The 25,982-nt window shown below is 39.5% G+C and overlaps 1 protein-coding gene across 3 annotated transcripts in view; it reads left to right on the top strand.

Moving 5' to 3' along the window:
* LOC122834734 (zinc finger protein 385A-like) overlaps window positions 1-25,982 on the top strand; it is a 39,734-nt gene that overhangs the window by 4,314 nt on the left and 9,438 nt on the right. The window contains exons 1-3 of one of the 3 annotated variants that reach the window (XM_044123439.1): window positions 2,247-2,650; window positions 16,241-16,386; window positions 20,190-20,300. In XM_044123439.1, the coding sequence (XP_043979374.1) occupies window positions 2,641-2,650; window positions 16,241-16,386; window positions 20,190-20,300 (267 nt within the window). In that variant the 5' untranslated portion in view covers window positions 2,247-2,640. Of the gene's footprint in view, window positions 1-2,246; window positions 2,651-12,025; window positions 12,174-16,240; window positions 16,387-20,189; window positions 20,301-25,982 lie in introns of those variants that run through there. The other 2 variants (XM_044123440.1, XM_044123438.1) reach the window with 2 other exon arrangements.

Below are 25,982 nucleotides of genomic sequence, written 5' to 3'. Positions count from 1 at the left end.
CATCCCGCTTGCTCTTTGCTAAGCTAAACTGGTTCACCACAACATAGCCTGCCACAAATGCTAAGGTCAGTTAGCATAGCAACCAAACAGTTTTCTGTCAGAGTAAAACGTTTTTCCACCATTAGCTTATTCAGCATCATACAGGAGGATGATTGACAGCGCTAAGGCCCTCCCCCTGACTCTGATTGGTCGTTTTTGACCGGGAGCGGTGCAGACTGCAGTAGTAGGTTGGGGAGGATATTATCTCTCTCATATTATACTCTCACAACGTGGTGACAGTTTTAAATTGAACTTTTTTGTAAAAGTTACAAACTGCAGCTTTAATCTTCAGTCTCACTGAACCAACATTTTAAAGACACCTTCCTTCAGCTGCGGTGCTTCAGCTGTAACTCTGGCTGTAAATCCCTGCAGGACAGATTATTTTAGGATTGCTCTGTATTTTGTTGCTTCCCTGTCTCCGCTGAAGACAAGCCTTCCCACAGCATGATGTTGCCACCAACATTTCACAGAGGGGATTATGTGTTCAATATGACTGTAAATCTTCTACGAAACACATTTTTAGACTCAGTTTGCTGTTTGCATATGAAGACTGTTCAGCACTTTGGTCAATTTTGTTGTTTTAAAAATGCTTATGGATAAATTTGGCTTGCGGCTCCTGACTTATCCCGGACCTCGTGGTTGATTCTCCGATTAATGCTGACTTTTCCCAGCCTGGTCCAAGTTTACAGCCATGTCTGCCAGGCTCTTTCAGATGATGGATTGAACTGTGCTTTGAGATATTAAAAGCTTGGAAAATTGTTTTAAACTCTAATTCGGATTTAAATTTCTCCACAACTTTATCTCTGACCTCTCTGTTGTATTTCTGTCTTCTAAATAATGCCTGTTCACTGATATTTGCTAACAAGCTTCTGAGGTGCTAAAAGAACAACTTCATACTGAGATTAAATTACACACAAGTGTATATATACTAACAAGGTGACGTTAGATTTTGCATTTAGGGATGTCGATGGGGATGATAACATCCGAAGCGGGTGGAAAACAAATGGACTTCACACTTTTGGGATTTTATTTGTAATAAATATGCATTAATTTGTGTTTGCTTATCTCATAAAATCCTTACAAAATACAGTAAAGTAGTTTTGATGTGGCCAAATATTTTTGGGACTGCCTCATTATTTTATGGACATAGGCTACTTGCTGTCATCATAACTCTTATATTACCAAAACCTGAGGCTTTTGTGACAGTCTAATGTGGTTTATAAAACATTCATTAGGGCGTGCTGTGGTGGCGTAGAGGATAGCGCAACCCACATTTGGAGGCCTTTAGTCCTCGATGCGGCCGTCGCGGGTTCGATTCCTGGCCGACATTTGCCGCATGTCTTCCCCCCTTCCTGTCAGCCTACTGTCATATAAGGGACACTAGAGCCCACAAAAGACCCCCTAGAGGGGGAAAAAAGCAAACAAACAAAAAAACATCCATTAGCACAGAGTTGTGCTTTTATTAAGCTGCATTGTTCTGCGTTACGTTGCAAAAGATGTGCATGCAAAGAGTATTTGAGCTCATTCTGCAGCCTTTGCCTATGACTGTCAAGCAGCTGTCAGCATTTCTCTTCATTCTGCTGTTTCACCACATCTTCCACATTTCCTCGCCCAAAACGTCCAAGCAGGAGTCAGTTCACATTAACCTCAGTCTCTCCTCACCTCCACACAATGTTTCATTGAGTCTCTGAAGCTGTCAGTCTGCGCTGGACCTTTGTGTCTGCCTCCATTTTTTGTTCTCCTCGCTCAGCTTTCAGTGAACACTGTCAATGTTTTCTTTTATTTATTTATTTTTTATTTTTTGGGGGTGTGGGGGGAAGAACATGCCTCCAGCCTAAAAGTCTAAAGACAGGTGGACACCAGTGAAAACATCCAGGATTATAGAGAGAGAGAAGATGCTGTCAGAGCCGGATTTAATGCACCTGAGAGACGAGTGAAAGGAGGACGGGTGTGCAGCGAGACAAGGAAGCATGACTGAAAAATGACCGGTAGTAAACAGAAAAGAAACGGTGACAGAGAGAAAAGGAGAGCAGAAATGACAGCCGCATTATCACTCTGCCTCCTGATTCAAACACCACAAGTAAACGCTCTGCTCTGGCTCGTTTCATTGGCTGCACCTCCAGCCAATCATAGCTCGGGAATGCAAGGTGCCTTTAGGTTATACCCAACCCCAAAATATGAGGGAGAGACAGAGAGAGGCATGCTGTAGTGCAGAGGTTCCTCCTGTGAGGCGAGCCTCCATGTCTCTGGTGTTCCTCCTGCATCACAGAGAATAAATTACAGGCTTCCTTGCAGCAGCTTGAGTGCATGTTGTGTTGCAGCTCAGCCTGCTGGGTTTTCTCCTCCGTCAACAGCTGGCTGAGCCGAGTGTCGAGTTCAGAGGCAGAGCAAGCTTTTTGGAAGGACGAGGAGGACGAAGAGGGGAACGAGGTTAGGGGCTAGAAAAAGTGAAAGTTGTGATGGTGACTGGGTTTTTCCACCTTGAGTTTTACGAGTCAGAAATGTAAGGCGCCAAAGATTTGAGTCATCCCTTCAGCAGACTGAGGAGTAGAGGAGTGAAACGGGAAGACAACGTGGGAAACAGAAGTGGAAGGATTCAGGATGATCCTGGGTAAGACAGCATTTGAGAGCTCTTGCTTCTTTTTACTGCTATTGATCTGATTGACTGGCTTCTCGCTGGCACACAGCTTTCTTTCAGAATGGCCACTTAAAGTTTTGGCTGTTCTATCCAGCTCATTTTATAACATTTTTAGGATTTTTTTACCTTCTATGAACTGCATGGTTTCAAGATTGTGGAGTCTTTGGAGAATGTGAGCATTGTTGGGTTATAATCTGAAGTTTCTCCAGGGATCAAAATACATCAAACCTATTAAACCTATTAAAACCGGCATTACACCAAATTTAGTTTTTCCACATATGAGCCAAATAGGGTCATTTCAACAACATGCCCTTTATCTGAGTTACCTCTTTTGTCCTGTTTTCATTTTTGATGAACTGTTTCATATTTTCTTATGTTACCACATATGAAACCATAACTAGAAACCCGTTTCCTATGGGTTTTTATGTCCACAAAACATCATGTTTTGTGGACATTATGTCTATTAAAAGAGGGATGTCACATGAAATATCATTTTTATATCATGTTTTAATGTTATTTCTTCATCACAAACATACCTGGAGTTTTCTATGGCCACCATTTGAGGTGTTTAAATTCTTACTCTCACAAAGCGCCGCCTATTTCCACCAATCTCCTCTTTGGAGTTTCAATCTCCAGCTGAGCTTTGACATCACAGAGCCTCTCAACTCAACTCCTCCAGACTAGCGGCAGCAGCAATTAGCTGAGTGTATCATACAAACTACTTCTCAGTCCAATGCTTCTGAGAACGGTTATTAACGGCATCATGGAGTAACATTTTTGAGATTACGTTTTGCAAAGGTCAGGAGCTTCTAAAGGTTTTGGAGGCCTAATTTCAAGGAATCAAATTGGAAAGTAAAATTTCTTATAGGCCACGTTTTGTAGCTGATTGGTACAAACAAAAATTTCAGAATAAGGTCGCAAAATGACCCTACAGACATCAACTCTGTAGATCTTTTGTAGAAGTAAAAGGGTTGGAGGACAGATGGCTTCTCTTTCAAAGAAAACATCCAATCTGCCAAAAATCTTGTGATTGACTCAATGTGATTTACTTTTTGTCATTGCTAGAAAAATCACAAATAGTTCAACATTTCAGTCTAAAGAAGAAGATGACTTGTAGTTTTTATCACGTAATGTGACTTTAGTCTTACACAGAAAAGAAACTGTGAATTTAGGTTTTGTAATGACTTAAATCTAAATCCATGAAATCATCTGTGAGTGAAGAGGACAAGAGATGTTCACTCTGTGTGAAATGTGGGATGCTGCCAATATCTTAAGAAGAATAAAAGCTGAATGTGAATGAAAATCTGCTTCGACAAAGTACAAGTGAAGCTGGCCCTGATTCTTTTCTGCAGAAGAAACATGTTGAACATTTTTAGACAAGATTGGCTGCTAAAGTCATAAAATCTTGAAGAAAATGTTACCTCTGTAGTCACACGGACAGTCAATGCGTCACATTTAATTAGCAAGGACTCAAATGAAGATTGTTGATGAAAGAAGGTTAAATGATGACATGCAGCCTCACTTCCTGTCAGCGGTCAGGCAGTTTAATTTTTAGACCCCCGTCACACCGTTGAACATCAGCATCGCGTTTTAATAAGGCATGAAGAAATGTCAATAGCGTCAGCGATGACATTCTACTTCCTGTTTTTATTTTGTAGCTTAAACCAACCACTTCATACCCATGTTTTCAAAACATGATGCTTCAGGGAATGTGTAGTTCATAATATTTCTTAAATACGGAGACAGATGTTACTTAAAATGCTAAATTTTGTTCAATTGTTTCTTTTAATCTGAAGTGTTAAGCTGAATTACTATTTGTTTTAATTCTGATCCCCATCTGATTCTCAGAAAATATGTGAGATTATGGACCCTTATGTATCCATAACAATGTTATGTGAGGTTCTGCTGTTTAACAATATTTACCAGCGTCATATAACCAAATGGAGTTACGGTAGACAATGAGTGGAACATTAGAAATTTTACCCATTTCTAAAAAAGGGGTAAAAAAAATTACCAAAACTACAAAAATATGAAAGAGTTAAAATGACCCACCACACTTTCTGTGTTACAAACACAAACATGTGTGACTTTTCCACAGCTTAGTCGCTTTAAACTGTGTTTCTTTTTATACATATGTAAATAAACTTTAGATGCAAGCTCCAGAAACTTTTGGTGAGAATCTTTTAAATATTGAGTCAAGAACAGCTTCACCTTTGCACACATATTGATGTCGTCAACTTAATGGCCACCTACAGACAAAGACTGGCTATTACAGCATTTCTTTCTTCCCTTTTTATGCTACAGTCCCATGACAATGTAGATGCAATTTATATATACATATATATGCAAATATATGCAAATCATGCTCAAATATTACAGGAATAACTAAATGATACCATTACATAATCTAATGTTGCCTTATGCAGACTCTCTGTTTGCACCGAGCAGGATTTACTAACCTCACCATCCAAAATTATTCTTGGGCTCCTTCAATATATTTTCTGAATATTTTACATAATTATGATTTGAACAGAAGAGGACTTTAATCAGAGTTTTAAACTCTCATCCCAAGATTGTCTGGGAGATTCAAGGATTCCTCAAACATGCATGGAAGAATCAAAACAACACTTCACTATAACATGATGCACAGTTAAAAAAAAAGTCAAAAAAAAAAAGTAAAGGATGCAAATGAGAAAATGTTGGGGAAATTGTGTCAGGACAGCTGAACGTCATTCAAGGTTGATCAGATTCTCTGTAATTGTTTGCAGATTAAAACTCAATAAAATTGAAAGCTGAAAGTTCATCTGAAAAGTGATTTAAGCCAAGTATCAATTTAGTCAAACAGGGAACTGCAGTTTTTATTTTTCCCATTTTTCTCACCAACACATTTATGTTGAATTATAGAGTCACATCATGGCTGATTTTGCTGTGATACATAAAAAAACCTGGTATTTCAAATGGGTTACGTAAACTTTTACATTCACTGTTTAAACATGGAAATATAACTTGAGATTAAGAGGGAAGCAATTTAACATTATATACATATAAATGCAGATAAGTTGGGTTTCGTGTAGAAGAGTTAACCATGATTGTCCTCATCATCAGTGCATCGACAGCATTTAATGTGAACCAGTAGCATCTCTAATTTATAATCTATATCCTTGTGATCATAGTTCACTTCCAAAGTCTTACCTCATCAGTGTATTAATAATAATCAGAATAATAATGAGTCCAGCATGTAGCTTCTCAGTAAATTTGATTAACTGCAGTGACCTTGTTCCGTGTAGGTGTTCGCTGACTAAATATTTGCTTTATTCTCAGCCCCACTCGGGTCTTCCTGTGATCTGGCTTTAAGCTCCAGCTCGCGGTAATCCCTTTCCCGGTGCGGAGGCTTTAACGCTACGTGTATTATAAACACTGAACAGACAAACTCATGAACCTGACAACGTGGGTAGGTGGAAGTCCATGCACTGTATTATTTTCCTTTTGGAGTTAGACGCAAGCACCAAAATAGCATCAATGACATTGACTGCAAAGATGGAGGGATGAGCACCTCTCTTCACACCACCGTTTTATCATTCCTCGCGTTCTGCTAATCCTTCCTCATCCATCTGTTTCTTTGATGAAAGGAAAATATAAAAACGGTTGAGACTGAGAAATTTGTGCCGAAGCTGCAAAGAAGAGTGCAGCTGAGTTTAGTAACTCTTGTGTGATTTTTTTTTTATGATGAATATTTCAGACCCATGGGTTTTTATTTATTTAAAAGTGAGCCGAGGCTTCCTCCAGTCTGATGCAAAGACCCCACTCAGCAGTATGTGAAACTTCACTGCTTGCATCACGGCTTGCTGAACCGGTGTCTCTCTCTCTGATATTAACACATCACAGATTGCATAAAATCTGTGTTTCTGTATGTTTGTTTATTTGCAACCGGCGCACGAACACACAGGCATTTCAAACAAATATGTCCTCATCTTGTAAACATCCTCTGAAGAAATCACAGGTACACGTTGTCCCTGACGAACAGGATGACCTTTAGATCAGGGCGATGCAACGAAGGGTGAAAAGTATTGACATTTAAATTGGAGAAATGCGCCCGTTGCTCTGCATGTCTGACAAAACGGTGAACATTTCAGGCGTCAGGGAAGCTTGAAACTTTTTCAAACCGTGACAAGCTGTTCGAATACGTCAGACAAGGGAAGGTCAAATCAAAACGCTGAACATACAGACGAAATACAGATATCAGAATCTTACACTAATTCTGATACCGCAAATCTAAATCTAGAGCAACCTCTATACGTTACCTGGTCAGTACATAGAAGTGACGTGTGTCATTTAATCTCAGTGTACATGCTGCTGAACTGTTAAACCCAAAGGTTTGGGCTAGAAAAAGTGAACACACAAAAATTTGGGGATGCAGTTTTGGAGACTGTCAGAGGAGGGTTATGTCACTAAACAGGAACTGGTTTCACAAAAGACTGTAAGAAAGAAAAAAAATTCAAAGACAAGCAATACCAAGACCTTTTAGCAGTTTGAGGCAAATCGAGTAGAGGACGCAAGAAACTTATGGAAGAAAAAACACTGGAATAAAACCTGTTAGAAGCTGCAGAAGACTTAAATCTGGGGTGGAGCTTCATTTTCCAGCAAGAACATCGCAAAACTAAACACACAGCCGGAGCTACAGCTTACCCAGCACCAACGCTCCTGAATAAAACGGCGTGGAAGTGAAGGCTGGGTGGATTGTTTCAGAGAAAGTGTTAGGGATGTAATTTTTTATGCACATCTGATGTCACATTAGATTCACTCTTATTTTGCTCTCCACTTGTCTGCTTTCCTTGTTTTCTAGAAAGAGTGTGATTTCCAGGCCAAGTACAAGAAATCAACTGGAAATTAGAGAAAAAAGATTTGTTTGCTTTTACATTTGCAGCCCAACAAGGCAACGTTATGAACTGAATTTCTTACAATAAATGATTTTTTTTTTTAACCACTAAAAGAAAATTTGCAAACCAGTTAGGCTTGTGGATAAATTGTTGTGAAAATGACTTTGAGAGAAGAAGCTGGTCGTTTTATCACGTGCACCCTGTCGCTGTGTTGTCACTGCCAAAACGCTTGTCAACATCCTTTTTTTGTATGCTGACTCTGACAAGGTGTCATGTGGCGCCATGTTTGCACACCTGTAAAAGCAGCAAGAAAAAAAAAAAAGCTGCTGGTGCAACTCTGCTGGAGCCAGAAGGGAAACCTCCACCTTTATTTATCACTTTTAGGATTAGAGTTAATATGGATTGAGTCACTTTTGAATACTCAAGTATGAGTGGTGCAAAAGTTGATTAATGTTTTATATTTACAAACGCAAGCAAGACAGCTGAGAAAATTGCCGCAAAGATTTTATTTATTCATTTAACTGCCTGAACATTTCAACATTGTCTGGAGACAACAAGTCTTGACTCGTCTGGAGGTTAAAGGTAGCTAGAGGACGCCAGTGTTGACGTTTTGCTTCAAAACTTTATGCTCAAAATATATACCCAAGTCAGCTTTAATAAAACACTCCAGTAAAAATGGATTTAGTGGATTGCTTATTTCTTATTGCTATTGTATGTTCTCTGTTTATCCAAGGCCACTGTTTGCTCCTTTGGCACACGGTTTCTTTTGTGTTCATCATTCTTGTATAACCGCTCTAGCTTTCACTCCCTGGTTTCTATAGGTTCACATCTACAGATAAGTGCTGCCCTGCTGTTCCCAGCAGGTGTGTGGCTTGTTTGACAAAAGAAGCAATAATGCAGTGCCGGTAGTTGTGTTGACACGGTGGAGCTCTTGGTGATCCTCTTTTTGCTGTGTGACAAAAGATGCGTCTGTTTGCCTTCACCTGCAAAACTTTACCTAAAAATCTGAGAAAGAAATCTATCCCAGATTCAGGGCATTTCAGCATATTTCAAAATATCAGCATGGTAGACTTACGCAAGCCTTTTTATGTTCAAGCCACCAACTTGAGCTCAGTAAAACTGACGTAATTAAAACGCTGCATTACTACAATAAACACAGATGGCTGAAGGTCTTATGAGGCCATTAAACATAATTTGATATGGGTCCCTTCCCTCCTTTAAACTCATTATTCACCACCAACATTAGCAACAAAAATACTCCACAAGAGGAAAATGAAGCATCCAGAAAGAATGGTTGGTTTTAATATAATTAGGCGGTACTGCAGTGGGAATGCCAGGAATTTGGAGGATGTAGGTTTCACAATGACCTTGTAACGATTGGGAAACCACACACACACACACACCCTCGTGCTAAACAAAATGTGACCTCTGACAAAGTCCATCAAAAGGCACCGGAGCATCCTAATGCATCTACGAGGCCTCGTCTTTTTTTGGCGACCTTCATGAAGTATTTTTTGACAAACGGTTTGATGCTCCAGGCGATCCAGGAGGACCGGTTCCTGCCAAGTGCACCACTTAATGGCTGGTCTGCATATGTACCAAAACATAATAAATGTTTTGCACTTGTACCTGACCTCTAAAAGTATTCTAGGTTCCAACTCCAATTTAATGTCAAAATGGCTTGATTTTCCTTTAGCAGTTTCAAATTTCACATAAGAAAGACAAAGAATTTTCTTTGTTAAGCTTTGTTAATTTGTTAAAAAGGTTTTGGAACCTTTGGTGAGATTAATAGTAGCAAGATTAATAGTCTGCTACCAATTTCTCGAGATCAGAGCACGATGTGCTGCGGTTTGTGATAGTTTAGGTCACTGAATTTCCCTCAGGCAAATTCAGTTTCAGTCATTTTTTTAAAGGTTAAAGTCAAGCAGCTCTTTGGTGTGGTAAGAGGAATTGAATTCAGCTAAAAGAAATGGAGATTATTCAAAGTTAATTCATGATTCAACCAGAAAAGCAATGAACCTTTCCCAGCCAGTAGGTTTGAATAACTTTCCACCTGCAACAAATTCAATCACAGTTTGAAAACTGCATTCTGTATTCACTCAGGTTAGGGTTAGGCATTAAAATTATAATCTAAGATATTTAAAACCGGAAACAAAAGAAATCTGTAAGAGTGGTAAAGGTTGTTTACATCACCGTTGGTGGCAATATGACATCAGATCTGCCCACGAGGAACAAAGCCAACATGAAACAAAGCAGTTCATGCATGACATTGTGTAGTGGACATGACAAAGGTTAGACGGAGGTGTTGACTGGACAGCTTTCTCCGCTTTGACAGTGCTGCATATTGTTCTTTAAAAAGACACACCAGGGACTAGGAGTGCCTTCAAGGCAGCTGGCATCCGTTCTGTACATTAACCTGCAGGTTAACAGCCTGCTTTACCTGCGCCGCTAACCTTGGACTCACCTCGAAATATGCGGCTGCCTCCCTCCTCTCTCCCCCCTCTCTCTCTCTCTTCGCATGCTTTCCCACTCGTTCCACCTCATCTCCCTCTCCTCGTCCAGACCTCTTTTTCTCGCTCGGTTGATTCCAGCCACTCAACATACCGTTATTATGTCTCAACCAGCTCCTGCTTTTCATCTGCAGGTTCTGAATGACTGGTTTTTACAACCTAATGATGCTTCAGAACAAGAGAACATTAAATAAAACAAAAAAACAACAAAAAAAACAACAACAAAAAAACAACAACGGGGGAATATTAAGAACAGACAATCTGGAAATGATGATCAGAGCAGTGCTAAAAGGATTCAGGGGCAAATAGAAACATTTCTTTAATTACCAATTTTGCATAAAATCAGAAAGTCAACTGGAAAACGGACTGGCTAATCTTGTGAGCACACATTTCCAGCGACGGACGACTCGAGCGAGTTCCCGGGGAGTCGGCATTTAAGTTGGGCTACTGGATTGCAGAGCATCTATCATTAAAACAAAGTGCAATCTGGAATCGAACTCGCTCTCCTTCACCGGCACTCGGCTCCCATCTTCACTCTGTCCTCTCCTCACCGTCTCGACCTCACACAGAACAAAACTCGACATTTATCACCCCAGCGCGCATAAGTTGCTCTTTCTAAAGCACCCTTCATTCACATTCCAGGGGTTTGTGTGTGGTTGTGTGTGCAGAGAGCCGACACACGGCCGTCCATCCCCCGCCTAGGTTGAAATAGCTGCCTCTGACTTGAGGGTAAGCTGAGCTGCAGTAAATTGGATTTCATGCTCAGTCCTTCGCAGTTGCAGCAAGCAACATTAAGAAAGAACCATCCTCCACTGCGAAAGGTTAGGAGCCTCAAACACAGCTGCACTGCATTTGTACCTCGCACTAGAAACGGGTTTGTGTGACAAATAGTTTAGAGCACCTGATTTGCTCACGAGGGGTTATAAATGTCAGCTGTCGAAATGCGGCGACGAACAGCTCAGCGCTGCTGCAGCAAAACTAGAATCAAGAGTCATAAATCACAAACGTACAAATGATGCCATCTGCCACCAAAATGTGCAATCAACTCTTTTTGCTCAGTTGTTCATTTAAAAAATTTTTTTTTTATTCGTGAAAACGTTTTGGGAAGACAAACAGAATCGTCACGTGGGTTTCTGGTTAACAGACTCACTCCCACCCTGCTGCAGTGACAGTAAGCGGGGCATTTTGTATGGGGGGGAGGCTAATCCACCGCAGACTCTCATTTCAGAGTCATCTCTGCACAGCAGGCCATTTAGATGCAGATGTGCCACTACTGGCATCGTCGAGCTGACAGGCCTGTAACCAAACGGGGCTTAAAATCTTTTCTGTTTTTCTTCTGTGTTGTTGGAGCAAAGTCTGCCATGTTTCTGACTCGAATTTTCTTCAGGTAGTTCTGTCGGCGTCCATCCTGAAGCCGTCGTAGAGCAGAGAGACGGACGCAACCAGGGAATACAGAAAGGCTCCGAGGACGTCTCTGGCTTTGGCATTACCTCTATGATCATTAAAGCTAAATTGTCTAAATGAATTGCCAATTTAGGAGGCTTCAGTCACATCCATTGGATTGTGTGTGTGTGTGTGTGTGTGTGTGTGTGTGTGTGTGTGTGTGTGTGTGTGTGTGTGTGTGTGTGTATGTATGCAATGTGGTTTGGGAAACTGGAAAAAAAACAAACAAAAAAACAAATCAGTTTTTCTTTAGTTTTCTCTTCGTTTTTGACCAAACACCCTTTGATCACAACTCACAAAAATATTCAATAAGCCATTGCACAGGCATTGATCTTTTTATCACCCAAACATTTGCATTAGAAAAGGGAAAGTCAGTGAGATGGCCTTTATTTTCTTGAAGTGAAGGAGCTGTGGGTAGTGGTGCCTGGATTTATTGAGTTTGGCAGCTCTTTAACACTTTAACGCTCCTCAGAATGTGTCCAATCAATGCTCCCGCCCCTCCCGGCGTGTTTGCTGCTGAAGAGTCACGCCGTTTCGCTTATCTGATGTCATTGTAAATCACTCAGAAGGAGGGTAGGTCAGGGGGGACAGCGCTGCCAGGCTCGCACACGCACCAAACTGAGCGGCTCAGCGATGGTGCAGAACTGTAAAGAACCTCCCTCCAGTGTAAGTGTCTGCATCTTAAATAGAGATTTATAATAGAAGACGGGCTGTGACCTTTCACTTGTAATGTAGCGTAAAATGAGCTTCAGATTTACCACAAGCGTGTCAGGAATAAGCTTCATTAACCTGATGATGCCGGCATTAAACCTCACAGCTGAAACGTTGCAGACTAACCGCCTGAATACAGTTTAGATTAAACGACCACCTGGATGAGCTGCTGTTTTAAACACACTGTAAGCTAAACACAGCCGACTGTAGATTTCTCAATTCTGCCGAGCAAAACATATTTAGGAAAACATTTGGGGAAGTTTTGTTTTAGGTAAATACAAAATATCCTTGTATATTTATGCTCAAAGTTAGAAAATGTGCTAAAAAGAGATACTTACAAATATATCTCTAAAAATTAATTTTATATTTTTTTTCACTCATTTCAGAGTGAAATTCATGTATTAAATAAATTCATCAGACGTAGAGAGAAATATTTCAACAATAGTATGTTTTGTAACATTTATGATTTAGAAGCTCATAATGTTGTTTGTGGCTCAGGAGTGACTTGACTTTAGGAATGGTTATCCGTGTGCACTTTTTCCTTCCACTCAACTTTTTATCAATACGTTTGGTTACAGCAACGTCTTTTGCTCTGACCTTTTGTGATTTACCCTCCATGTGGAGGCTGTCAGTTCCTGCCTTCTGGACATCTGTCCAACATCTGTCTTCAACCATGGTGGTGTCCTACTGACCCAGACTGAGGGACCATTTAGAGCACAGGTCTCAAACTCCAGTCCTCAGGGGCCGCTGTCCTGCAGTGTTTAGATGAGCCATAGGCACAAAACAGTGGAATGAAATGACTTAATTACCTCCTCCTTGTGTAGATCAGGTCTCCAGAGCCTTAATAACCTAATTATTCTATCCAGGTGGTGCAGCAGAGGCACATCTAGAAGCTGCAGGACTCTGGCCCTCCAGGACTGGAGTTTGACACCCCTGATTTAGAGACTCAGGAAACCCTTGAGATGATTTGCTGATTAGGGTGTGTCAAAATGTTACTCTTTCACAATATTCTAATTTTCTGAGACACTGAATGTTGGGCTTTTATCATCTGTTGGCTCGTCACCATCAAATTGCGCTTGTATGCTTTGTTATCTGAAATATTTGACTAAAATAAATCTTTTCATGACTTTAAAAGTATTCAAGATGAACCTGTGCATACTCTGTATGAAGAGACACAATATTATAAAAGACTAAACTTTCTCATTTTAGGGTAGTTAGGATTACCATTAATGTCTTGAGATGTTGCCTAAATAGTTTCACACAATGACCTGTACCGCTTTCTGTAGTAAAACATCCACACACCATGAGACTGACTGACTTCACAGCTTCGATGATGATCTCAGGCCTGCAAGCTTCACACTTTTACTCTTAAGTTTCGTTCAATCAGAACACTTAACTTCAGATCTTGCTTTAAGTTTTAAGCTGCATGTAGTGTGTCATCCCATTTCGAAAAAAGGCATGTTTGTACAAATGTTAAAAAGGCCATAATTTATCTGCCATAGCTGCTGGTGATGATTGAACTGTGTGTGATATTTTTAAAAGATAAAGTCCCAGCTCTGGACAGCAGAGTGACGGACACACAGAGACTGACAGAAGCTGGACACCATTAAATTGCCCTGCATCACGCTGAATATTACATATCAAATCTGCCACACTCCACAGAATAATGTGTTACTCTTACACTTTACGTAAGCCTGTCAACATCCATCACTGGTATTGATTCACCTGCTGGCATTTCTGGTTCTGCAGATCTGAACAGATTTGTCAAAGTTCAAGAGTTATTACTCTTTAAAAATGCCTGTGACATTAGTTATTGTTGCATATAAAATCACACAGTGCTCTGTGGTGCAAAAAAAAAAAAGACGTTCCTTTCTGGGAACATGATGACTTCTAACCTTTTGCCTCACATGATCCCAGACACTTTGAATTTTGCATTTGTTTCCCCATTATGCTCAAAGCTTTAAATGTTTCTGAGTGTTTTCTAACATCCTGATATGTTGCACAGTCAAACAGTGATGTTCCCTTCATGAGTTTGAACATTTACAGCAGATTGTCAAACTCATTTTCATTTTGGTTCATAACAAGATCACGAATCCTTGAAAGACCAGACGTATCAAAACGTATTGATAAAATTACCCATTAACAAACTGTTAATATATGAATGAATTATCTCTGCCTTTGATGAATACTTCTTAAAATTAATAACACTGGACATCTTTTCACATTGATATAATATGGCAGATATAAATTAGACTTTGATTTGATTGATAAAATAAATTTTCAAACACACAAATGTTGCTAAAGGTCCTTTCATGTTGGCCTCTATGGTCAAGAGGGCCATGTGAAAAAATGGTGGGTATTAAATTTGACAATTTTGTTACACAGAAAAATCCACAAAATTGCATCGTGAAGCACTTTGGTCAGTGTGGCGACTAAACATTTCATACTTTAGCAGTTTTGGCCTCAATTCATACCTGCATCAGGGATGTTTAATATCAACTATAAATGAGATACAACACAAAAATACAATCACTAATAAATTATAAAAGAGATCTATATTCAGTTCCATTATGTTTTATGATCATAGTGTGTCAATATCCAAACCACCAGGAGAAATAAAATTATTTGCAATGGTTAAGTACATTGGAACAAAATGGAAGTAGGTTGAGACACAAAACAGCAAGAAGGGTTTTCCCTCTGATTCCTTTAAGTCTTCATTGTTGCCAAAACAAGGAGCATCCTCTTTTGTCATTGAAATTTCCAGCTTTTCTGAACTCAAAATGTTGAGTGTTCATCATAAAATGGCAGAGTTAAGCAATGCTGGCTGTCTATAACGACCACAGAAAACGTTACACCACGTTCTTCGACTGATTATCTTCAAAATTCAGATAAGAAACATTGGAACAGCCGTGGAAAACGCAGACGAACAAAACACAAGAATCGGTGCCGGGCTGAGAGGGTGAACAAGGGAGCCAGAGGCAGGCGCAGTAAGCGACCATGAAATGGAAACAGAAAACAGAGCGAGGAGAGAAAGAGAGAGAAAGAGAATTTGAGTATAGACTGATATCTGCAGCGGCCCAGCCGCAAGGCTTAAGGAGCTTAGCCCTCCTGCCCATCACAGCAGACTCCTCCAGAGCAGCGTTCACCGCCGCTGAGCTACTGAGAGTAAAGAGAGCAAGAAGCGAGGAGAGGAGAGGTGGAGGAGATGATGGAGTGGGTTTTAGAACAAAGTGGAGGAGTGGAGTTCCCTCTTAAATACCGAAGGAGAAAAACTGAGTCAAGTGTTGTTTTGCATTCAGCATCAGTTTTTATAAGGTCAATAGAGCTTAATTCAGGGGATCCCAAAGTTTGGTCTGGGGGCCATTTGTGGCCCTGGGACTGATTTCTTTGTGCCCCCCTTCTGCAATTCAACAATGATACAGATTTATTTATTAAACGTTTTGTTTTTAATCAGGGTAAAATTATTACCAACACAGTTTCCTTACAGTGGAAAATCTTATGAAGAACACAAAATATTCATATTTTTACAATGAAACTTTTACTGAAAAGCTGACCTCTTCACCCAAACCGCCTTCTACGTGACTTATTAAATTTGGCTAAATGAAGCAAGTGCTTTGAAAGAAAAGTGACCTAAACTGCATTGCGATACCAGAGATTAAATTTGTTCAATTAAGTTTAAAAATGTTTTAAAACCACATGCATTTCTTTTAATACAGCAAATGCCTTTTCAAGTTTTGGATTTGTGATGAATAACATTCCTTTCCTACATAATAATAATAATAATAATAATAATAATAATAATAATAATAATAATGTAATTTGTAATTTTTTATTCTTGGTCCATGAGTACATTTGGCTCGTGTGACAAAAGTTTCTTTAGGAAGCAAATGGGATGATTTAGACAGGAAATAAATGCAAGTACTTGTCTATATTCTTGATTTCTGTTTCCGTAGTAATATTTAGGGACTTAATATACGTCATCTAAACATGTAATGTTTTGTTTTCTTCTCTATCTGCAACAGGAAGTGTAAACCGACCGGCGCCGGTCACTGCCTTCCTCAGGAGCCCACCTGTCCTCCCGCCGCCTCTGGACATGAAGCCTTTCCTCCAGTTTCCCCTGGAGTCGCCTCATCCGGCCGGCATCGGCCTCTTCCACAACTTTAACGCTGTGAGTTCTCACACACCAGCATGTGAGCACAACGATGTGGCTTTAAATCACTACAATGTACCTCAAAAGGCGACAATAGACGAGAATTTGAAGTTTGGATGTTGATGAAATGGACAGCAACAACTTTTGGTCACAGTAGAAATTGCTTTTGCAATATTTATAGAGGAAAACACATAAATTGCTATTTGGAGACTATGAGAATGTGAAGAAAACGATAAACCATCCAATTAACACTATAAATATGCTCCTGGTTGCCTAATAATTTGAGTTTGTTTTATTAAAGGCTCAATTCACATCACCTCTACTGTAGACTGAATGTAATCGTGTTTTCATAAAGAAAATCTGGAAGCTAGTGCAGAGACAAGCAGAGAACAAGACAGACATTTTAAAACCCTTTATTCAGACTTTTTGTGTGCATAAACAGCTCAGGAAAAAATGAAGAGCCCACTGCACTGAGCCCCATTAAAAACCTCCTGGTTTTCCCTCCAAATATTGATTTCTGAACTCTTGAAATCAGTTGAAACTTTAGTTTTGTTGTTTCTAAATGAACGTTGAGTTGTTTTCTTGTTTTCTTTGCTTTATTTGAGGTCTGAAAGCTCTGCATCTTTTCCATTATTTTGACCATTTCTAATTTTCTGCAAATAAATACTAAACTTTGGTGGGAATTGATATTATCCAACTTTGTCACATATTAGGGCTGAAAAAAATCCTTCCTGTCTTCAAGTGACTCAACGATACAACAACTAAAAGCACTCAGCTTCATATTAGTATAGACTGAACTAACACAGCAACAACAACGCCTTAGAAATATCATCACACTCCTAGCAACCAAAAGGTCAGACTTAGAGAGATTTGTTCACCTGACTTACACAGATCCCCAAAAAACTAACTTGTAACTTTGCAAATGTTCGAGGCTTTAGGTCCTTTTTTCACATTTAGACAAGTTGATAGAATAATATTAGTTCCTAGTCCTGTGGTTGAATTCATAGTATGAGATTCATTCTGCAGGCCGGCAGTAACAGGCTCCCCAGAGACGCAGTAATTGCTTCAAGCATTCCCTTGTCCCTCTGCACTTAGGTTAAAATATATACAGTGAGTCTGTCCCCTTCTGTTTGTGTCATTAACTCTTCATTTGCTCAGGAGGGCAAACTATGGAGAGAAAATAGTCTCAAAATATTTGTGCGTGTGTAAAAGTATCTCTGCGTGCATCAGGTCCTATTTTCACTCCATAGATAACGTCCTAGAGGTGGTTGCACGATTTACAGTTTTGTTCGTTGTTTGTGTTTTATTTATACCACGGCAGATTTTTCCCAGCGGGACAATAAAGCCCATCTTATCTTATTGTGCATTGTGTCATCTGAAATGATGGGGGTGACAGCTGTTTTTCTATTCAGCACAGCCGGTTTCAGCGTGATTGAAAAGTAGCACAGCCGAGTGGTTTGCTGCAATAAAATGAGCTACAGCTAATCAATCCAATAAGAGGCACAGGCTGTGTTCTCCGCAGTCAGCATTTTCTGCGGCTCCTTTTCATTTCCAGATTGGGTTTCATGTGAAGGTCAAGCTGGTCGCAAACAGAGATGCATAAACACAAAATCAGTGTTCTCATCTGCATGCACTCAGACAGACTCGCCCCTGCAAAGCTTTGTGATTCATCCTGCTTCGTTGACGACATTTAGGGTGACCACTGGCGTCAAAGCACCTTCATTCAAATCACTCTCTTTTTGTGCTGGAAAAATGGACAAAGTCAATGATCTTGTCGTCCTCGGCTACATATTTAAAAGCTAACAATGAAAATGTAATCCTAAACTGCAACATTTTTTGATGATCTCACAAATTGAATTACTCTGGAGTTTTTCCTAAAGAGATCAAAGAGGAGAATGAGGCAAAATGCCAAAAATCTGGATCGTTACCTAATGAGCAGACTGAGGATGACTAAATCTTTAAGGCGCCAACGCAGTAAATGATTTCAGTCTTATTTAATTTAAAATTTACAATAATTAAAGCTAAGTAATGTCAACCAATCCAAGCACCACGTAGTGAAAAATGCGAAACAAAGCGAACAGGACAGAGTGCAGGTGCAACAAAAGCTCCAGTGTATGAGAGAGTGAAAGAGGAGACAGGGAGTAGATAAAATAAGTTAATGAGGTCGTAACAGTGGGGACAGGTGCACAGATGGAGATCCTGACGAGAACAGGTGGCCAAAGAAGTGCAGTGAGGAGATGCAACGCGGGAAACATCAATCAGTCTGTGGACAAAAGTAAGAAACAGAGTATGTGTTTCATTGTTTCCCGCTTGCACCTACAAAACCTGCATAAAAAGCATGAATGCAGCAGCAATTTCTCACAAAAGTGTTCAGAGTGAATCTAACTTTTTGGTGCCGATCGACATGGTTGCATCGTCAGCATCCTGATGTTTGGATAAACACTTGAAAAGGTAACACGAATGGTCTTGTAAAATTACTATTCACGGACGCTCAGTGTTCAGTCTGACGGAGTTTGGGACTGAGGGAAAAATGGGCAAAAACAGAGCAAAACGGGTCTGCTCTGCATCCAGAACCAGAACCAAACATGGAGAAGCAGCTTTCAGCTACTATGCAGCTCTAATCTGAAAGAAACTTCCAGAAAACTGCAAAAAATGTTTAAACACTGAATTCCTTTATATCCTTTGTTTAGATTTGCCTTTGATTAATAACTGGAACTGCAATGATTTTGTCTGTAGTAACTTTTTTTTTTATTTTCCTTTACTATGCCACAGCAATATTCTTATTTTTCCTTTTTATGTTTTTATTCCGTGAAGCACTTTGAGTTGCTGCTGAAATGTGCTACACGAATTAACTAGTTTTCTATAAATAACAACCACATCAATAGATACCTTGAAGGTATCTGCAGTTTATTGAACCAACGTTCAAGATTTCAGACGAATTACCGAGCTCCCGATGCTGCCTGAGGCTTCCTGGTGTAAACCGTCTAATATAGCAACATGCACTCAGAGTGAGCCGGAGATGACAGGCTGAGTAAAACCTCAGTGTACTTTTGGCTGTTTGACCAAGGCAACACCCAGCTCTGCGGTTGTTCAAACCCCACCAACAGGTCAGGGAGCTCCAACGAGTCGACTGGAAAAGAATGGCAGGAAAACCCTTCAATGAAAATAGCAGGCTACATGTATGTGCTTCATTTAGAAATGACTGGGTTAGATGCTTTAATTTTAGGTTGTAGCACAATGTTTTAAATATGGAATATATTAAAATATGTGCATGTCTTTACATTTTCTGTTTATTCTTTTATTCCATTTTTGATTTTTTTTATTTGCACTTTCTATCCACTTTTCTCATAATTTCAGTCACAAAACTGCATTCTATTTTGAGTATTGTTCAACTCTATTTCATTTTTAAGAAAATTTCACACATGTTATGTGCTCTATTACATTGTATCTTTGTATTTTTATAATTCAAAGCACTTTGAAATGATTCCTTGCTGAAAAATTTGTTTTCGGATTTGATTTTAACAATAAAATGAAAAATAAATGTTTGGTACAAAAATCACTATCACCAAGAACTGTTTGGGGTCGGGAGCTTGTACTCAGGGCTCTCTGACCCTGATGTGAATGAAAAACATTGTTGACGTTAAATCGCTGATCGATCTCCAGCTCTCTGTCAGACGTTGTCTTGCTGCAGCTTCCCCTGTCATTCACGTTTCCTCAAGGTTTCCTCAGTGGACGCCTTGTATGCTGGGATGAACAACGCCGTCTGAATTTCCCACGTGCTGCTGAATGTTTGATGCGACCTCTGGCTCGTCTCTCCTCAGATGGACCCGGTCCAGAAAGCCGTGATGACGCACACCTTCGGGCCGCCTATTGTGAAAACAAAGAGGCCGATAATCTCCTGCAACGTTTGTCAAATACGCTTCAACTCAGAGGTATGAAAGTTCGCACCGTCCACAAAGCCTTGCAGAAGTATTCACACTCTTTAAGCTTTTCTGACTTTGTCACAATAAAACCACAAACTTATGTTTAATAATGATTTTATCTGATAGACCAAGCCAAAGTAGTGCATCATTTTTTTTGTTATCTTGTATGTAAAAGAAAAAGTATGAAAAGCATTTGCCCTCAAACGTTCCTCAGTCGAAAAAACCCCCCAAAAAACTGAAGAATTTTTTACTGCATCTCTACCTCATCTAGGAACTGAATCTTTAATTCACTCTCATTTGAAAAATAGCTGAAGCTACATTAGATTGGATTCCCTTAAATTCAACTCTTTCCACATTCCCTGTATTGGATTTAGTTCTGGACTTTGATCAAAACCTTCCTGTTGAAGCTCTGGCTGTGTGTTCAGGGTTCTTGCTACGCTAGAAGTTTTTTATGTGGACTTTATTTCAGAGGTTTGTTGAAGAAAAACATTCTGACAGCATTATCCTCCATATTTTACCTCATGCGTGGTTGGACTATAAGATTCGTTGTGACACAAACAGTATTTTGCATGTAGGCTATTACGTTTTAATGAGGCCTGGAAAAACCATGCAAAATGGCAATAAAAACTTAATTTAAAAGTTATTGCGATGCATTTTTTCCGCTATGGGGTATATATTTACGTGCATGACGTGATGTTATATTTATTGTCTGCTTATGCTCACCAAATGCTTGGCTAACTTCAGATATCTGAGGACATCAGGCTGAGAGTTTGGAATAATTAATAATATCCAGATGGCCTTGCTGCATGAACAAAAGAAGTTGTTTTCAAAATAAACATTACATCACATTTGTAAATGGCTAAAAATAATAATTAAAACAATCTCACAGAAGTGCTGAAATCATTTGCATTTAGAGACGAGAGGAGAATTTGTCCTGTATGAAACAATAATTCAAAGCATTCTGTTTAATTTGTAGTTGTCAGGATGTTTATTTTTTGAAAATGGTTATTTGTACTTGAAGGAAGAAGAGTTGCAGAACATCCTCAGGTGGACCATGTCATAAAAACCAATATTTTTCCAAATCCTTTCACTGCACCAGAACTTCGTTTATTTAAACGTTGACCTAAAGCATAAATTCTCATAATCCTGTGTAGGTTGTTGACTGACAGCACAGACGGGGAAAGTGACAAGTCTTCCTCGGTTCTAATTTTAGCTTGTTGCGTTTGGGACAGAAACCGTTGCTTGCTTGACTTACTCCAATGTCTGGGAGGATCTTTCCTTTGGTCTACAAGTGGCATCAGCATGTAATGTAGAGAGAGATGAAGCTAGGCAAACAAGGAACTGATTGGTTTTACATATTTCAGAGGCTCTACATTAGAGTGTCTCAAGTGGTGCTTGACTTTAGAAACATTTCCTAAAGAGTTCATTGCAAACGTGTGAATATGAGAGTACTTGTTTGTGGGACGTTATGATGGGATTTTAATGGCCTGTAAGATGTTTGAGGGTTGGTGTGAAGCAGGAGGAGGAATCACAGCTCGTCCTCCAGGTCACCCCGTGCTGATCAAGCACGTTTTCTGCCTTTCAGTTTTGACAGGCAGGGCTTTGCTAACACGGGGCAGAGGCACTGAAACTAAAGAGGCCTGGAGTCATGAAACTTTAGATGAAAGATCCGAGTGTCCCCGTTAAGGAGGCAGCAGCGTTAACTGAAGATGAAAAGCTAATAACTCGTAACGTAAGGCTCCAAAACCTACTGCTTGACATGACTGACATGAGCTGAGTTCACTGAACTTTTTATAGAGCGTAATGCTAGTGGTCACATGTAAACAGGGGAAGCTTCTTGTTCTTCACTGCACTTCTTTACGTGATGAAAACTGATTTTGTAAAAGCAAATTCTTGATTAGCACAGAAATTTTGATCAAATTCTTCATGTTTCTTTCAGGAGACAATACTGTAATTTCACATGTTGTAAAGATTTGAATGTAACAGTACCTTTAAAGGGGACCTCAAACAATGAGCGTGTTTTTATACCTTTGCTTGGGTCTCGACTGCATCTATAAACAACCCAAGTGCTTAAAATCAACATTCAGTCAGTTTTAGGAATTAAGTCGTATCAGGAAAAAATTTGCCTTTTCTTGGAGCCAAGACCAAAGTCGACTGATTGGTCTTAAAACAACTCCAGTTTCAAGAACAACATGGCGGTTTATCTAAACGTTATTTCGTGAAACTGTTACCACATTTGTATTTGGTTCCCAGTCTGCTGAAATCAGAAAGACAAAAGAAGTACAGACACCATTGAAAGATCACAAAAACAGATTCCCTCAACACCTTGGCTTCACCTAGAAGCAAAATATTTGAATCATCATAACAGAGAGTTAATTTTTTGTTCTCCATATCAATGGTTCTTTACCAAAAAAATCACTAGAAGTAAGATAAATGCTCTTCCGTCTTGGTTTGATAGTTACAACTTTAAGAGATGGAAACATCTTGTGTTTATTATTTGTTACAGTAACATTTAACCTTAGCATGAACAGAGATCAAACAGACCCCTAATATACAGCTTTGGCTAGAAATAGGACTCTTTTCTTGGGGTCAAGTGTGAAGAATTTGTCCTCTAAACTCAGTTGTGTGTAAAAGAGGGAAAGTCATTTGAAGCTTAGCCCTGTTCTCTCTTTAAGGAGCCATCAATTATGTTTCCGTCTTGTGCAGACCTGCATGTTCCCACATAATCTACAAGAGTCTGGTGTTCTTGACAGGAGAGTATTTTTATTCACACCAGCATGTTTATATTTACATTGTTATCCATTGAGTTCACTTAGTACTGATGTATAAAACCTTGTTGGGGCTTCTCTGCTCTCTTGATGTGAAGTCTTAAACCAGAGCACCTGTTCGTCCACGCTGCTCTCGTAATGCTGCGTGCAGCATCTGCTCTGCTGCAGCTCTACAGCTCCTTCCACAGTAACCTGAGAGACTGGGAACTTAAAGCACTGTGGACATTCTTTAATAATGAACGGACGCTCTGCTTTCAGAGCAGTTCTTGGCTTACTCACTGTGGTGGGTGTTTTCAGCAGTTTAAAAGCAGATACGCGCCTTATTTTTCATCAGGGCATCTTTATGGCGTTAAATATTGAATAGAAAACATGAAGATATTTTTGAGTTTGAAACATAAATAAATAATCAGAACTCACTTAGATGCTTAGAGCATAATTTAGTTTAAAACCCACTTTTGTTCTGACACAGAATGGGCTTTTGAGTCAGATCAAGAAAGCACATTGATCTTAACACTGTATTGCTGAAGACTATAACCGCAAACAGATGTCTGATTGTTTTCTAAACCTAAAGGTTTTTTAAATGGGAATATATAAAATCGATGAATGTTTGTTTATTTTTGGCACAGAAAAAGGATATAGGAAGCATTTTTATTCTTCTGGAAAAGTTTGTGACCTTTGTTGAAGAACAGGGAGAAAGATTTCTCCTCAGTTGGTATGTTGGATGTAAGTGCAACAAAAGAACTAAAGTAATAGTTTGTTGTATGGCTACTACAGGTTGGGCAGGAAGTCAACAGCCAGACTATGAAGTGACAGAACCTGTTGTTTATGAAGTATAAACTCAATCAGATAAGAAAATGCTTTACCATTTCTGTTTCCTTTGATAAATGCGGACTGTCTTATTAAACCAATCAATATCTGATCTCTCTAAATGCAAGTATTACCTGCACTTATAACTCACTTTTTCTCTGTGTTTTTCCTTAAGTGATAGAGAGAATTTCAGACAATGCGGTCAAAACATTTTCCCTTCTCATCTGTCTACCATATGCAGCACCATCATTCCCATATTCATGCAGCGTTAGCTTGAAATGACAAGTTTCAGTAAAAAAAAAAGACCAAAACTGTTGGACTTGTTGGTGTGACAGAATATTTCCTAGGCATTAACAATCCTGACAGCTGCTACACTGGAAATAAACCCTGATGAGTAAAACTGATTAGCCTCTTGGTTAAAGAGGCTAATGAGTTGTTTGTAGAAATTAAAGAGCTGAAGCCGGACTGCCTTTAGATGAAACATGCAGCTCAGTCCTTAGCACAAATAACAACACCGAGCAGAATGCCGCCAGACTTTTATTATTTTAAATTAGTTTTTGTCACGTCAGTCAGATGGAGCTCTGTTAAATCAGCAGGGTGCTGGTTTGATAGATCTCCAAGCGACCACTATATTTCCCTTTTGTTCATTCATCACTATGAATCAACCCCCGATTATGAGGTTTCAAACAGAACATCACCACTCTTTATCAACTTGGCTCCTTTGTGCTTATGACCAAATTCATAAACATTAATATAAATATTAGTAGAGACATTGCTGAGCAGATGAAAAACAAAACTTGCACAATTAGTAATGCCTGCTTTATGTGTATTAGCATGTTGTGTTGATGTAAACAGACGTATTGGCTGCAAAGCGAATGAGGTCAAGTGCTTTAGCGAGGCATTTGAGAGGCAGGTGCTTTACCCGCATGTGTTGTAATTATAACACTGCAATTCATTGCAGGCCACAGAGGACAGATTAGCCTGCTAGTGTTGAGCTCAGCTCTGCTGCAAGGTTGACGTCACAGTGTGCTGCATTAGCCATCGTCACCGCCGCCGTGCCACGGCTCTCCCTGCCGCTCTCTTCCCGGTCTGCTCCGGCCGCCATGTTTCACTGCCTGTTTGATAATGTTTTAATTTCCCTCATCAGTTTTCATCTTACTGCCTCTCCCTTTGTGAGGGTCCACATTGTGCACCGTCTCATTCTCTCCTGCTCTCGAGCTTCTTTCCACCCCCTCTTCCTGTCGCCGCTGCTCGTCTTCAGCGCAGTAGATTTGGCTCCTCAGCCCGCTCTATCTGCTTTCTGTGCTTTTGTCGCTTTGGAGATAAAACATCAAAGCACACCCTGCTTAGCAAGAAAAGGGATTTTAGTAACATTTTCTCGCTCTCATTTTCTCCATAAATCCCTTTTCTTGTTCCTCAGCCGTTTAAATATTCCTTTGCATGGCTCTGTCTGGCATGTGACAGAGCTGGAAAAATTTTTAGATTTTGTCCCATTTAGATTTTATTAACATCTTTACTGAGGACATCAGTTGATTACGTCGCATCTAATTTCTAACTCTGGAAATGTTGTATGACTTCATTAACCTGCAAATGAAGGTCATCAGTACGAGCAGGACTGAATCTACCATCTTCAAAAACAAATTATTTATGTGTCCAAACATCCTCATATTACTTCCTGCTTGAATTTGACTCACTTGTGGAAATAAAATCTGGTGTTATTGTAGAGCAGGACTTTACCTTGTCCCCATTCAGCTCTCCATGCAGCAATTAATGGCCTTGTCCACAAATTAAAAAGTGCTTTTCAGTGCTGGATGACTCAGTTGCAAAAGTTTTCGACAATACGATTTATCTGAAGCAAAGTGAATACTCAAGCTTTTTACCAAGTTTAAGGTTAGATATTTTAGAAATGTAATTAAATTTGACTCGCTTGTAATTTCTTTGTATCAACAAAGACGGTTTTATTCATCATCAGAAATGGTTGCTTGAGCAAAGTTCAGTGTTTTTGTTTTCTCCTTTCGCTTGAGGATGAGAGCTAAACTAGTTTTTTCATAAGTTGTACAATATATGGGGAAGGACAATAATGTGCTTTCCAATCTTTTTTTTTTTCCAGTCACTA

The sequence above is a fragment of the Gambusia affinis genome, linkage group LG07 (genome assembly GCF_019740435.1).
Source record: "Gambusia affinis linkage group LG07, SWU_Gaff_1.0, whole genome shotgun sequence".
Lineage (NCBI taxonomy): Eukaryota > Metazoa > Chordata > Actinopteri > Cyprinodontiformes > Poeciliidae > Gambusia > Gambusia affinis.
This window is presented reverse-complemented; position numbering and strand designations above follow the sequence as displayed.